The 12,760-nt window shown below is 47.3% G+C and overlaps 1 protein-coding gene across 1 annotated transcript; it reads left to right on the top strand.

The window, feature by feature from the left end:
• The first annotated feature begins 1,209 nt into the window (after nucleotides 1-1,209).
• Nucleotides 1,210-10,123, top strand: PSMD2 (proteasome 26S subunit ubiquitin receptor, non-ATPase 2). Its single transcript, XM_067738255.1, has 21 exons — nucleotides 1,210-1,379; nucleotides 1,829-1,885; nucleotides 2,269-2,433; nucleotides 3,563-3,684; nucleotides 3,850-4,074; nucleotides 4,357-4,515; nucleotides 4,669-4,813; nucleotides 4,995-5,055; nucleotides 5,310-5,456; nucleotides 5,627-5,733; nucleotides 5,931-6,058; nucleotides 6,271-6,358; nucleotides 7,153-7,315; nucleotides 7,441-7,542; nucleotides 7,708-7,853; nucleotides 8,092-8,175; nucleotides 8,388-8,556; nucleotides 8,649-8,743; nucleotides 8,973-9,099; nucleotides 9,518-9,636; nucleotides 9,785-10,123. Exons 1-21 carry the CDS (start codon nucleotides 1,245-1,247, stop codon nucleotides 9,965-9,967), a joined length of 2,727 nt encoding a protein of 908 aa, XP_067594356.1. The 5' UTR covers nucleotides 1,210-1,244; the 3' UTR covers nucleotides 9,968-10,123.
• Nucleotides 10,124-12,760: the final 2,637 nt, after the last annotated feature.

Here is a 12,760-nt window from a genome sequence, read left to right on the forward strand (position 1 = left end):
AGGCACACCAGCTATGGACCATCCAATTTCTGTCAGTAGACTAGGGCTGGGGCCATCACCGGTGATGCAAGTGGAAGGTCATCCCCAGTATCCAAACACTGAGTGGAAAAGAGCAACAAGTTTTAAAATGGGCATCAGACCCTTACATCAATACCTATACAAATGTTTAGCCAACAACATTCATTCAATGCTAACTGTGCTGTGACAGGTGGTTTGTTTTTTTAAACAAACATTTTCTGCATTCTTTAATGCCTCAGGACCCATAAAATAAGATTCCAGGCCAAATGGTGAGTGTTCCCACCAGATGAAAGGGAGAAGAATTACTTCCTCTTTTCTCACCTTCTAGATATATACACATAGCCCGATCAGAAGAACTTTGAGGTTTGCCTGAAACACTCAAGAACTTGGGAGACTCAAAGATGGAGATTCATATCCTGATTCTACTACTTACTGTACGATTTCCGCTGTAAAATGGACACAATCCTCCCAAACTCAAAAAGTTGTGCGAACAATATATATCATTTAAAATAAGTCCTGACATAAAGTGTCGGTCACATCCCCTCTAAGTCATAAGAGGGAGAGGAAGACCAAAAGACACACTGAGGACAAAGACCTTATCTTGTCCCGTTTTTAGCTCCAGAACTTCGCATTAGGGTATAGGGCTTGATGTATTCATTTCTACTCCATCTGGCTCCGCAGGTGGATTTAAGATGGTATCCACATCTTTATGGTAATAGTAGAGCACTATTCTTCAGCTGGGGAGGTGAATATGCCACAGTAGTGTGGGACTAAACATAGATTACACAGACTTCACAAAGACGGCAATCAAGCGTCCAGGATTTCAAGAATCTCTTCTGTTTGTCCCACCACGCGGCTAACGGGGGTATCACTGGGGTGTACTATTCACACTGCTTTGGCGGAATCGAGGGGCGGTCTCGGCTCGCAGCCAGCTCAACTCCTACTGCAGCTGGTGCCCCCAAACCCCAGACGGCGTTCAGGAAACTCCAGGTTCGAACCGGGGAGCTGCCTACGGCACGCGGGAAGCTGGGAATTAGAGTTTTCGTTTGGTTTCGGAGGGCGAGGTCCGAGGGCTGGAACTCCCAGGCCGCGGGGGTGGGTGGGTTGCCGCGGCGTTTCCGGTCGCAGGCGGGCTCTGGAGAAGGAGGGGCGCCGTGGGCCACGCGCGCGAGGACATCTGGGAAACGGGGCGGTGCGCGCGCAGCGGGCCGGCAGTGGCGGCGGCGATGGAGGAGGGTGGCCGGGAGAAGGCACCGCTGCAGCCCCAGCAGCCCCCAGCGACGTCCCCCGGTGGCGGGGATGAGAAGCCGAGCGGCAAGGAGCGGCGGGATGCCGGAGACAAGGACAAAGAGCAGGAGCTGGTGAGGCGCGGCCCCGGGAGCCGGCGGAAAAGGCCGCGGGCTGAGTCACGGCGGCTCCGCAGGCCTCGGGCCCGACTCCCAACGGCCCCGCCGCGCCCGGGAGAGGGCGGATAGGGCGACCCTCGGGGCTCCCGGCACCCGCCTCTCTGCCCCTCATCCTCCATTCCGCGCTGTCACCGCCGCCGCCCCTACCAGTCCTCACCACCGACTCGTGAGGTGGGCCCGGGCGGGTCATTGTCACCCTCGTTTTTCAGAACAGCGTTCAAGTAAAGCCTGGCCCAGAAGCCAGGCTGCCTTCCCACCAGGGCTTCCCATTCCCTCTCTCTTTCCTTGTCTCACCTGGTCCTTCCTAAGGAGGCAGGCTCACTCTCCACCTGCCCCAGGGTGAATGGGAGGAGGATGTGTTTGAGATTCCTTGTCTTGATGAGCTTCTTCCCTCAATCCTCCAGTCTGAGGAGGACAAACAACTTCAGGATGAACTGGAGATGCTCGTGGAACGACTGGGGGTGAGTCACGATGTTAACAAAAGCCGGTGCATGTATGGATCTTTCCCACTTGTTTGCTTTATTCCACTTGGGGCAACAACTCCTATATGAGATAGGGAAAGAGAGACTGTATTTTGGAGTCATATTGCAACCATGTTGTGAGGGAGGGGAGTAAAAAAAGATAATTGAAAGATTTTGTAGCTTTGTTTCGTGGGAGAAGCAGTTCTTGAACTCTTAACCTGGGACATTTGTTTTTGTGTCAGGCAGTGTGTGTGCAGGGCGTTGGGCAATCACAGATGGATAAGACACAGTTAGTTACTTTCCTAGGAGGTTGTTGAACACTTCTGTATTATGACTTAAGGTATGAGACTCCTTTTGTCTGAGCCCTAACATCTCCTGATCAGGAGAAGGACACGTCCCTGTACCGACCAGCCCTGGAGGAGCTGAGGAGGCAGATTCGTTCTTCTACAACTTCCATGACTTCAGTGCCCAAGCCTCTCAAATTTCTGCGTCCACACTACGGCAAACTGAAGGAGATCTATGAGAACATGGCCCCTGGGGAGAATAAGGTAAAACTATTGAAGAAGCTGGTGGAGGCCTAGTTTAGGAATTCCTTTTCGTCTAGACCATGGGGCTCATGGTGAATCTCAGGAAGCCTGATAGACCTGAGATCTGAGCTAGTTGAACAGTGCCCGGGACTTCCCTGGTGGCGCAGTGGTTAAGAATCCACCTGCCAATGCAGGGGACAGGGGTTTGAGCCCTGGTCCGGGAAGATCTCACATGCCACAGAGCAACTAAGCCCGTGTGCTACAACTACTGAAGCCCACGCGCCTAGAGCCCACGTGCCACAACTACTGAAGCCTGCACGCCTAGAGCCTATGCTCCACAACAAGAGAAGCCACCGCAATGAGAAACCCACGCACCACAACAAAGAGTCGCCACAACTAGAGAAAGCCCATGCGCAGCAACAGAGACCCAGTGCAACCAAGAATAAATAAATAAAATTAAATTTAAAAATTAAAACAACAAAACATTGCTCGTCGTAATCGAAATGGTCACATAAGAGCTGACAGGAAGATTGTCTTCAGAAATGACAGTGTTTCTGTCATTTATGTTGGACCTTGGGATTTTATTATCATGATTTATTATTAACTTACCTTTAACCTTAATATTTTTCTTTTCTTTGTATCACATGCACCTTCATTTGTTTTACCTCTAAAATATATTCCCAGTTCAGTAACTTTCCTGCATATTGGCACAACCCTAATCCAAGTTTTCAGTTCTCACCGGAACTACTGCAGCAGCCTCCTAACTGACCCTCTTCCTTTTGTCTGTGACCTCCTACACAGTTTGTCTTTCATGCAGCAGCCATAGTGATCTTTTCTAGAGTGTGAATTTTTTCTGCTTAAAACCTTTTAATAGTTTATTATTACGATTGGAATAAAATTCAGAGTCTCCATTTTTCTCCACTCTCCACTTGTTATCACCCTTCAGTCATGTTGGTTCAGAAGGGAGATTGCAACACTAACCTTAAGATTATTATGAGGCTTAGTTGATATAACATGTTTTAAGTTTTTAGTATGGAGGCTGGTGATATAATTAGCATTTAATTTTGGGGGTAGTGACAGTGATCTTGATTCCATAATGTAACATTCCCCTTACCCTGGATTTGACTTCAAAGGACTGGTTTCTTTATAGCGTTTTGCCGCTGACATCATCTCTGTTTTGGCCATGACCATGAGCGGGGAGCGTGAGTGCCTCAAATATCGTCTAGTGGGCTCCCAGGAGGAATTGGCATCATGGGGTCATGAGTATGTCAGGTAAGACCTTTTCTTCTTGGGAATCTGAAGGGGTTCTGAGATATAGTTCTGAGTTCTGTCTTGGAGTACCAGTGTATTGAGTTTCCCAGATAGTGAATTCCTTGACCCACAGGGAAGTGCTTCCCATGAAGCACTGCTCCTCTAATAGTCTGGGCCTGTCCGTAGGCATCTGGCAGGAGAAGTGGCTAAGGAGTGGCAGGAGCTGGATGATGCAGAGAAGACGCAGCGGGAGCCACTGCTGACCCTGGTGAAGGAGATTGTCCCCTACAACATGGCCCACAATGCAGAGCATGAGGCCTGCGACCTGCTTATGGAAATTGAGCAGGTGGATATGCTGGAGAAAGACATTGATGAGAATGCATATGCAAAGGTCTGCCTCTATCTCACCAGGTGAGTGAGCAGGGTGGGGAATGGTGGCGGGCCTGCCCTCCCCAGCACTTCTTCTCAACTGTGACTCCTTTATTCTCCAAGAGTATCTGCTTCAAAGGTCGCAATCAAGCTGTAGTGAATTTGTTAACATCTGTGAACTCCTTGAGGTCAGAGACGGCATGTCTCCTTAGTAGTCCCAATAACTAGTATACTTCCTGGTATGTAGTAGGCATTCGGTATTGGGTAAGTGAATTAAACGGGGTAAATGAATGCCTGATAGCTTTATTATTTTTACCTTTGTAGTTGTGTGAATTACGTGCCCGAGCCTGAGAACTCCGCCCTACTGCGTTGTGCCCTGGGTGTGTTCCGAAAGTTCAGTCGCTTCCCTGAAGCACTGAGATTGGCATTGATGCTCAATGACATGGAGCTGGTAGAAGATATTTTCACCTCCTGCAAGGACGTGTATGTAAAGGAAAAAGTTGGCAAAGCGATAAGCTCATGGGTGGGACATTTGCATGAAGTGCTGGGACATGTAGTTTCTGGTTAGGATTTGAAGGGCTTTTCTGTGCCCTTAGTGGATGGGGGCTGAGCAGATGTGATGGCTCTCTCCCACAGGGTTGTACAGAAGCAAATGGCATTCATGCTAGGCCGACATGGGGTGTTTTTGGAGCTGAGTGAAGATGTGGAGGAGTATGAGGACCTGACAGAGATCATGTCCAATGTGCAGCTCAACAGCAACTTCTTGGCTTTAGCTCGGGAGGTGAGAGTCTTTGCCCTTTTCCAACAAGGTTTTTTGGTTGTGATGATACCTGGCATTTCACCTCCCTGATTATGCCTCTGACTAGACTCTCCTTGGTTAGAATTGCCATTCAATGGGGTAACAGAAGGGACAGCTAGGGGAGGACTGGGGGAGCAGTTGTGATCCTCTGACTTCTCTTCAGCTGGACATCATGGAACCCAAGGTGCCTGATGACATCTATAAAACCCACCTAGAGAACAACAGTGAGTAAACATCTCCATGTTTGGGGATTGGAAGATTGTTAATTATGCCCCTTGTATTGAGAGTGATGGCTTGGCCCAACATACTTAGGAATCCTATAGAGCTCAGAATTCCCACATACTTTTTCCCTAGGTCACTGTTGGGGTTATAGATAGAGGATTCCAAGGGGCCAGCTCAGAATCAGAGACCAGCTGCCATACTGTGTTCTTTTCTTGTCCTACTCTAGACCTTCATTTCCTCCTTCCCTCCTTTGCAGGGTTTGGGGGCAGTGGCTCTCAGGTGGACTCGGCCCGCATGAACCTGGCCTCCTCTTTTGTGAACGGCTTTGTGAATGCAGCCTTTGGCCAGGACAAGCTGCTGACTGATGATGGCAACAAATGGCTTTACAAGAACAAGGATCATGGTATAATTCTGTTCCTACTCTATCTTTGTATAATTTTGGTCAATCTTGTTGTTCTCCTAGGTTCATGTGTTATAATGGCAGATCCCCAAGGCAGTTCTTTGGAGAGCTCTTTATAACAGTTTTCTCAGGGCAGGGCCATTTTAAGACTGATAGATTTTTCCTTGGTATAGGAATGTTGAGTGCAGCTGCATCCCTTGGCATGATTCTGCTGTGGGATGTGGATGGTGGCCTTACCCAGATTGACAAGTACCTGTACTCTTCTGAGGACTATATCAAGGTTGGTCTGGGTACAACCCACTAATGCAGACATCCCCTCCCATGTTCTAGGGCCCTCTCAGGACCTCCCTTTCACTGGTAAGGTCTACCCTGTTTTTAACTCCAGTTAAGGCGGGTGCTATAATAAGGCCTATGTTGCATCCTTTGTGGTGAGGAAGGTAGAGTAGCCCGAGTGAAGGATCTATTTACATTTTTCAGTCGGGAGCCCTCCTGGCCTGTGGCATCGTGAACTCTGGTGTCCGAAATGAGTGTGACCCTGCTCTGGCACTCCTCTCAGACTATGTCCTCCACAACAGTAACACAATGAGACTTGGTTCCATCTTTGGGTAAGGCTTCTCCTTTTGGTAGTGCTTAGCCTGTAAGCTCTGTGAAAACAGAATCAGGCCCTTTCACCTTTGTATTGCCAAAGAGCACCACTGTGCCTGTTGAGTATTTGGCTCTGGGTGACTATTTGTTGAAATGACCAATCCTCTTTTTGTTTCTTCCTTGTCCTATCGTCGGGTGTGTGTCGGGGACTGCCTCTCCCTGGCTTTTGCAGGCTTGGCTTGGCCTATGCTGGCTCCAATCGCGAAGATGTTCTAACACTGCTGCTACCTGTGATGGGAGATTCCAAGTCCAGTATGGAGGTGAGTGGAGTTTGTTGATCACTTAGGGGAGATAGTAGGGAAGGTGCTCTGAGTCTTGCCGGTCTCTGATAAATGGTGAAAAAATGTGTGTGTGTGTGTGTGTGTGTGAGAGAGAGAGAGAGAGAGAGAGAGAGACAGAGAGAGAGAGACAGAGACAGAGACAGAGACAGAGATGTATCATTTCAGTGAAACTGCTTGGAATTGGGCTTCTAAGTCTCAGGAGATATTGAGGCTAAAGAGTTAACATTTTAGTATTGAGTTCCAGCCCTTGGGATCCATGAGGAAGTACCAGACTAGAGTGGGGAGTAACTTAACCCAGCTTGGGGTGGGTACACTGTTTTAGTCATGAGCCAACTTTAAATTTTCTTACTTGTGCAGAATCATTTTAGTGATGGATAAATATAGTATGGTGGCTAAAAGCATAGGTTTTAGTCAGATAGGCTTCAGTTCAGATCCTGCCACCTCTCCTTACAAACAATGTGATCTTGGACACGTAACTCAGTCTCCTTAGGCATCATTTTTCTCATCAATAAAAGAGGAATAACAGTAGGACCTGTTTCATGGGGTTGTGAGGATTAAATGTTAATAGTATGCAAGCGAGTTGACTTAGTGGCTGACCTGTAGTATTCAGTGAATGGTTGATGCTACTGTTATTTTGACCTACCATCAGAAAGGGGTTATTACCTCATGTGGTTTCAGTGGACTGTAGGAATTGGCTATCTTGAATCAAGATAGGTAAACAACTATTTTAACACCTTATTTTAATAACTTGATGTCGATTTTCCTATTGCTAGGTGGCAGGTGTGACAGCTCTAGCCTGTGGAATGATAGCAGTGGGATCCTGCAATGGCGATGTCACTTCCACTATCCTTCAGACCATCATGGAGAAGTCAGAGACTGAGCTCAAGGACACTTACGCCCGTTGGCTTCCTCTTGGACTGGGCCTCAACCACCTAGGTTAGGGGATGTCTCTCTATTTGGGCAAAAGGCTGGTAGTAACTGGATACAACAGGGAGAGTTTATGAGTCAGGCTGTGCTGGAAGGGAGTACATGTCCTCTGACCCCTCGAATCTCTCCTTTAGGGAAGGGAGAGGCCATTGAGGCCATCCTGGCCGCGCTGGAGGTTGTGTCAGAGCCATTCCGCAGTTTTGCCAACACACTGGTGGATGTGTGTGCCTATGCAGGTCTGTGTCTTTGTTCTTCCTCAGTGACTCTTCACTTCTCTCTTGGACCTCCTTTCTTAAGTCATTCTGGATTGCCTTAGATTCTTTAGCTTCTGTTCCTAGAGCAAGCTTTTCCTTGGTGCCTTCTCATTTCTACCTTTTCTCTCCCTTACCACCCTGCCCCAGGCTCTGGGAATGTACTGAAGGTGCAGCAGCTGCTCCACATTTGCAGCGAACACTTTGACTCCAAGGAAAAGGAGGAAGACAAAGACAAAAAGGAAAAGAAGGACAAGGACAAGAAGGAAGCCCCTGCCGACATGGGAGCACATCAGGTTCTGTGGGCAGCTGGGCATCCTCTGAGGGAAGCTCTGAGAAAAGATAACTGTGGGTTTGTTTGTTTTAGAGTCTCTGGGTATCACTGTGTATTGAAATAGCATGAGACTGGGTTCCATACATGAGGGGTCAGGGTGTGCCCCACAGGATGGCTTTTTCTTCTTACATGGGACTTGAGTCAGGGGTGAGTTTTTTGTTCCCTGAGCTTATTGGGCTCTGCTGCCTCTTCAATTGCAGGGAGTAGCGGTGCTGGGGATTGCCCTTATTGCTATGGGGGAGGAGATTGGTGCAGAGATGGCTCTACGAACCTTTGGCCACCTGGTGAGTATCCCATGGAGAAGATTGAAGTATATTAGTTTTGATGCCTGGGGTTTCCCCAGGAATTTCCCTGATGGGTTTTGTCGGTGGAGAAATGGTCTTTTTGCTGTACCCTTTCTACAAAAATTAAGACCCCGTCTATCCATCTGTTCGTGTAACCGAGCTTATTCTTTTCTGCTTTCTGTGATACCCTTGTTATTTTCTTTTATCACCAGCTGAGATATGGGGAGCCTACACTCCGAAGGGCTGTGCCTTTAGCACTGGCCTTAATCTCCGTTTCAAATCCACGACTCAACATCTTGGATACCCTAAGCAAATTCTCTCATGATGCTGACCCAGAAGTTTCCTATAACTCCATCTTTGCCATGGGCATGGTGGGCAGTGGTGAGTATTGGTCAGAAAGAGATCATAAGCATCTTGGGGGAAGGGTTGTTGAGGCCCTTTTTTCAAGTCTTTGTAATGCTTAACATTTCCAGGTACCAATAATGCCCGTCTGGCTGCGATGCTGCGCCAGTTAGCCCAGTATCATGCCAAGGACCCCAACAACCTCTTCATGGTGCGCTTGGCACAGGTAGAGAATAGAACTCTTCTCCTTAGAGTGAATGTGCCAAAGGAAGTGTCTGTGTGATGGAAGGGAGATGTGACGCTTCGTGAAGGGGACCTTGAGTTTGGCCTGGAAAGGAGGGTGTGAACGAGCTGTGAGGTTTCTGTGTGGCTGGGTTAGGTGATTTCTCCTTAGATGTGACTTGTGACTCCCCACGTCCACTTCACTCCATTTTGTTTTGTTTTCTTTTCCCCAGGGCCTGACCCATTTAGGGAAGGGCACACTCACCCTCTGCCCCTACCACAGTGACCGGCAGCTTATGAGTCAAGTGGCCGTGGCTGGGCTGCTCACCGTGCTTGTCTCTTTCCTGGATGTCCGCAACAGTGAGTCCCTGTCAGGAATCTTACATGGTGGCATATGGCACCCTTTCCACTCCCCTACCAGGGCCTCCTTGGTAATTTAGGAGCAAGACTCTGAGTTAACTCTGCTGCTCTGGATTCCTGAGGTTCATTGGGCCTCGTTGAGACTTTCATCCCCCACACTTTTGATCTGACCCCAAAAGATTTTCTTTTGAAGATGAAGAACTGAGCCCAGTTTTTGCCTCTGAGTGACTGGGGGAAAGTGATGATCAAGTCCGCAACCTGTAGGGAGAGTATGGGGGTGGCATCTCCAGCTTGTAGTAGGGTGTATGAGGGGAGGGTTGTGGGTTCAGCTATATAACTGAGGGATTAAAGAGTCAGGGCTGGAGTGGGGTCCCAAGATTCAGGCATGCCTCTAACTATATTTGTCTTGTGCTCTTAGTCATCTTAGGCAAGTCACACTATGTATTATATGGGCTGGTGGCTGCCATGCAGCCCCGAATGCTGGTCACATTCGATGAGGAGCTGCGGCCATTACCAGTGTCTGTCCGCGTGGGCCAGGTGAGGGGCTGAGCAGAGGGGAGGGCTCAGTCTGTATTCTAGAGCTTGTAGAATGCAGAGGTACCATTTCTCTGAAACGTGAATTGGCACTGGGTTGCTGCTGTACTCCTATCCAGAGTCTCTTCATCTCAGTCTTCTCATCCCACAGGCAGTGGATGTGGTGGGCCAGGCCGGCAAGCCCAAGACCATCACAGGGTTCCAGACACACACAACCCCAGTATTGCTGGCTCACGGGGAGCGGGCAGAATTGGCCACTGAGGAGTTCCTTCCCGTCACCCCTATTCTAGAAGGTTTTGTTATCCTTCGGAAGAACCCAAACTATGATCTCTAAGTGGCCACCAGAGGCGCTGAGCTGCAGCTGTGTCAGTGGGTCATGCTTCCTTCCATCAGGGGTGGACACTGCTCCAAACCTTTGGGAGAATTGTTACCTCCTGTTCTTTTGTTACTGAGTGAGATAACTTTGTTGAATAAAGACCTTTATCCCCAAGGTCCCTCTGTGTCTGTTTTCTGGGGTATTGTGGCTGGAGGCCAGACTGGGGTGGGGAGTGGATGTGAGAGGGTATTGTTTGTAGCAACTCTGAGCCTGGGCTAGCAGGGAGGCTGCCAAGAATGGAAAAAACTAAGCCCCTTTTCCTTCTCCCCTCCTTCCTAATCATCTTAGAACAGTGGTTCATCTTTAGAGGCATGAACTGTTGAGAAGCTGATAAATGTAATGGATCTTCTTTCTAAGAGGTGTATGTACACAAATTTTTACTTAAACTTTTACAAATAACTTTCCAAGGGGCTTGTAGATCCCAAACATCCCCCCTATTCCCACCTGCCAACGCACACCCACCTCAAGCCCATCATTCCCTGTCTTTGGACTAAGGATCCCTTCTCTTAAGAGGCAGCAGAGTTAGTTCCACTCTTCCTAACTTGACTTCTGTGCTACTGAATGAAATGAACATCTTTACCTCGTATGACCCGCTTGTCCTTTTGGGGAGGCTGCTATTTGAGAGATATGATCATGTTAACATCTACCTCTAGGCTGTCCTTGCGGGAACGGTGCAAGAAAGCTTGATCCTGACCTTCCTCTTAGTAGAGCAATGGGAAAGAAATGGCCTCCTTCCTGGAATGTAATCACTCTTGATCTGTAGTGCTCCTTCCTGGTGGGACTGGTATGAGTATAGCTATACTGCCGGTGGGGGCCTAGACCCCTGTGGACGCAGTGGAGGAGAACACGTGGCCCTGTCAGATAATTGCTAGCATTTATCCAACACTTGCTGGGAAAACACTGTGGATTTAAGCTCCAAATAGTGACAAGCACCTGATAGGTCATCAATAAATGTTGAAAGAATAATTGCTCTACATACCTCACAAGAACTTCGAGAGGTAGGTATTATCCCTGTGTTTTGGTGAGGAATGTAAAGTTCAGAGAGGTTCAGTAACTTGTTCAGGATCACATAGTAAGTAGTAGAGCCAGGATTGGAATCTAAGTCCATCTGACTCCAAGGCCCATGCCCTTCTCACTGTTAATCAGTCTCTGTAGCCTTGGAGACTTGTGGACCCTGTAGTAGTCCAAGCTCTTGGCTAGGCTGGAGAAGCAGCAGCTTTGGATGGAGTATCTCCATAGTCTTCTCTCTAGTCTCACTTAGCAGCCTGTGTAAAACCTGTATAAAAGGTGGAAATGCTGGACTTGGGAGTCAGCAGACCTGTAAAGCCCCTTTAATGGGAACTGTCTTAAGCAAATCAGTGTGATAAGCCTCTATTATCTCTACATTGGGGATATAGTAATTGTCTTACCTGATTTCTAATGGTGGTGATGTTAAGAAATTAGAAGGTGATTTCCATCCAGTGGAACATTCCTCAACAATAAAAAGTGACACAAGGGAAATTCCTTGGCGGTCCAATGGTTAGGACTCTGCACTCTCACTGCCGAAGGCCCAGGTTCAATCCCTGGTCGGGGGAACTAAAATCCCACAAGCCGCACAGGGCAGCAAAAAAAAAAGTGACAAATAACAACATGAATGAATGTCAAATTTATTATTTTGCATGAAAGAATCCAGATTTTAAAAAAGTACAAGAATAAAAAAAGAAGAGTACATACTCTATCAGTTCATTTATATACAATTCTAGTGACAGCAGATCAGTGGTTATCTGTGGATTAGAGTGAAGACAAAGATGATTCCAAAGGAAGAAAACTTTTGAGAGTGATGGAATTGGTCAGTATCTTGATTGTGGTAGTGGTGGTGATGATATTCAACATATCTGTCAAAACTCATCAACTTGTACTTTTTCTTTTTTTTTTGGCTGCGTGGCTTGTGGGATCTTAGTTCCCCACCCAGGGATTGAACACAGGCCCTCAGCAGTGAGAGCACAGAGTCCTAACCACTGGACTGCCAGGGAATTCCCTGTACATTTTAAACATGTGCAGTTTATAACATACCTAAATAAAGTTTTAAAACATGAAACAAAATTAGAAAGTGATTGTAAGCTGGAAAACATAAATAAAAGGATAATTCTCTATCCAAGTCAGTGATTGTACTTTAGAGTAAGAAATTTTCACAGTGGCTCTTAACGTTTCACATTTAATGTCATTCAGCAATAAATATCAATGGAGACTTACTTATTCTGCATTGGACATTATTTTAGTTTGTGGATATGCAAATATAGAAAAGCAAATCCTCACAAAGCTTATATGATGAAAAAGAAAATAATTATGTTGTACTGCAGTGTGAACAAGTTATTCTAGGATCACTGAAATAGGGCCTAAGTGCCCGGGTAAGTGAGGGGAGATTTTTGAGGAAACTGATTCTTGGAGAAAGATGAGTTTATCCAGAGGAAAAGAAGGCAGGATATGGCTAAAGGAGTAGGAAAAGCAAGAGGCAGACAAGCTATTTGTTTTCAGAAACCGTGGATAGTTTGGTTTGGCTGTGTATAGAGCTATGGGAAACTGTGGTAGGAGATAAGAGACACAGGCTGATGAGGTTTAGAAGAGCTTTGTTGTGCTAAGAAATTGACAGTGTCTCTCTATGGGGACCAATGAATGAGAGCAGGAAAGTGACATGGTCAGCTAGCTATCTGGGTGAGAAAGCTCACCATGGAGGCTTGGAGACCAGGCAATGGAAATGAACTGAATTATGGC

Source organism: Pseudorca crassidens, chromosome 5 (assembly GCF_039906515.1).
Source record: "Pseudorca crassidens isolate mPseCra1 chromosome 5, mPseCra1.hap1, whole genome shotgun sequence".
Lineage (NCBI taxonomy): Eukaryota > Metazoa > Chordata > Mammalia > Artiodactyla > Delphinidae > Pseudorca > Pseudorca crassidens.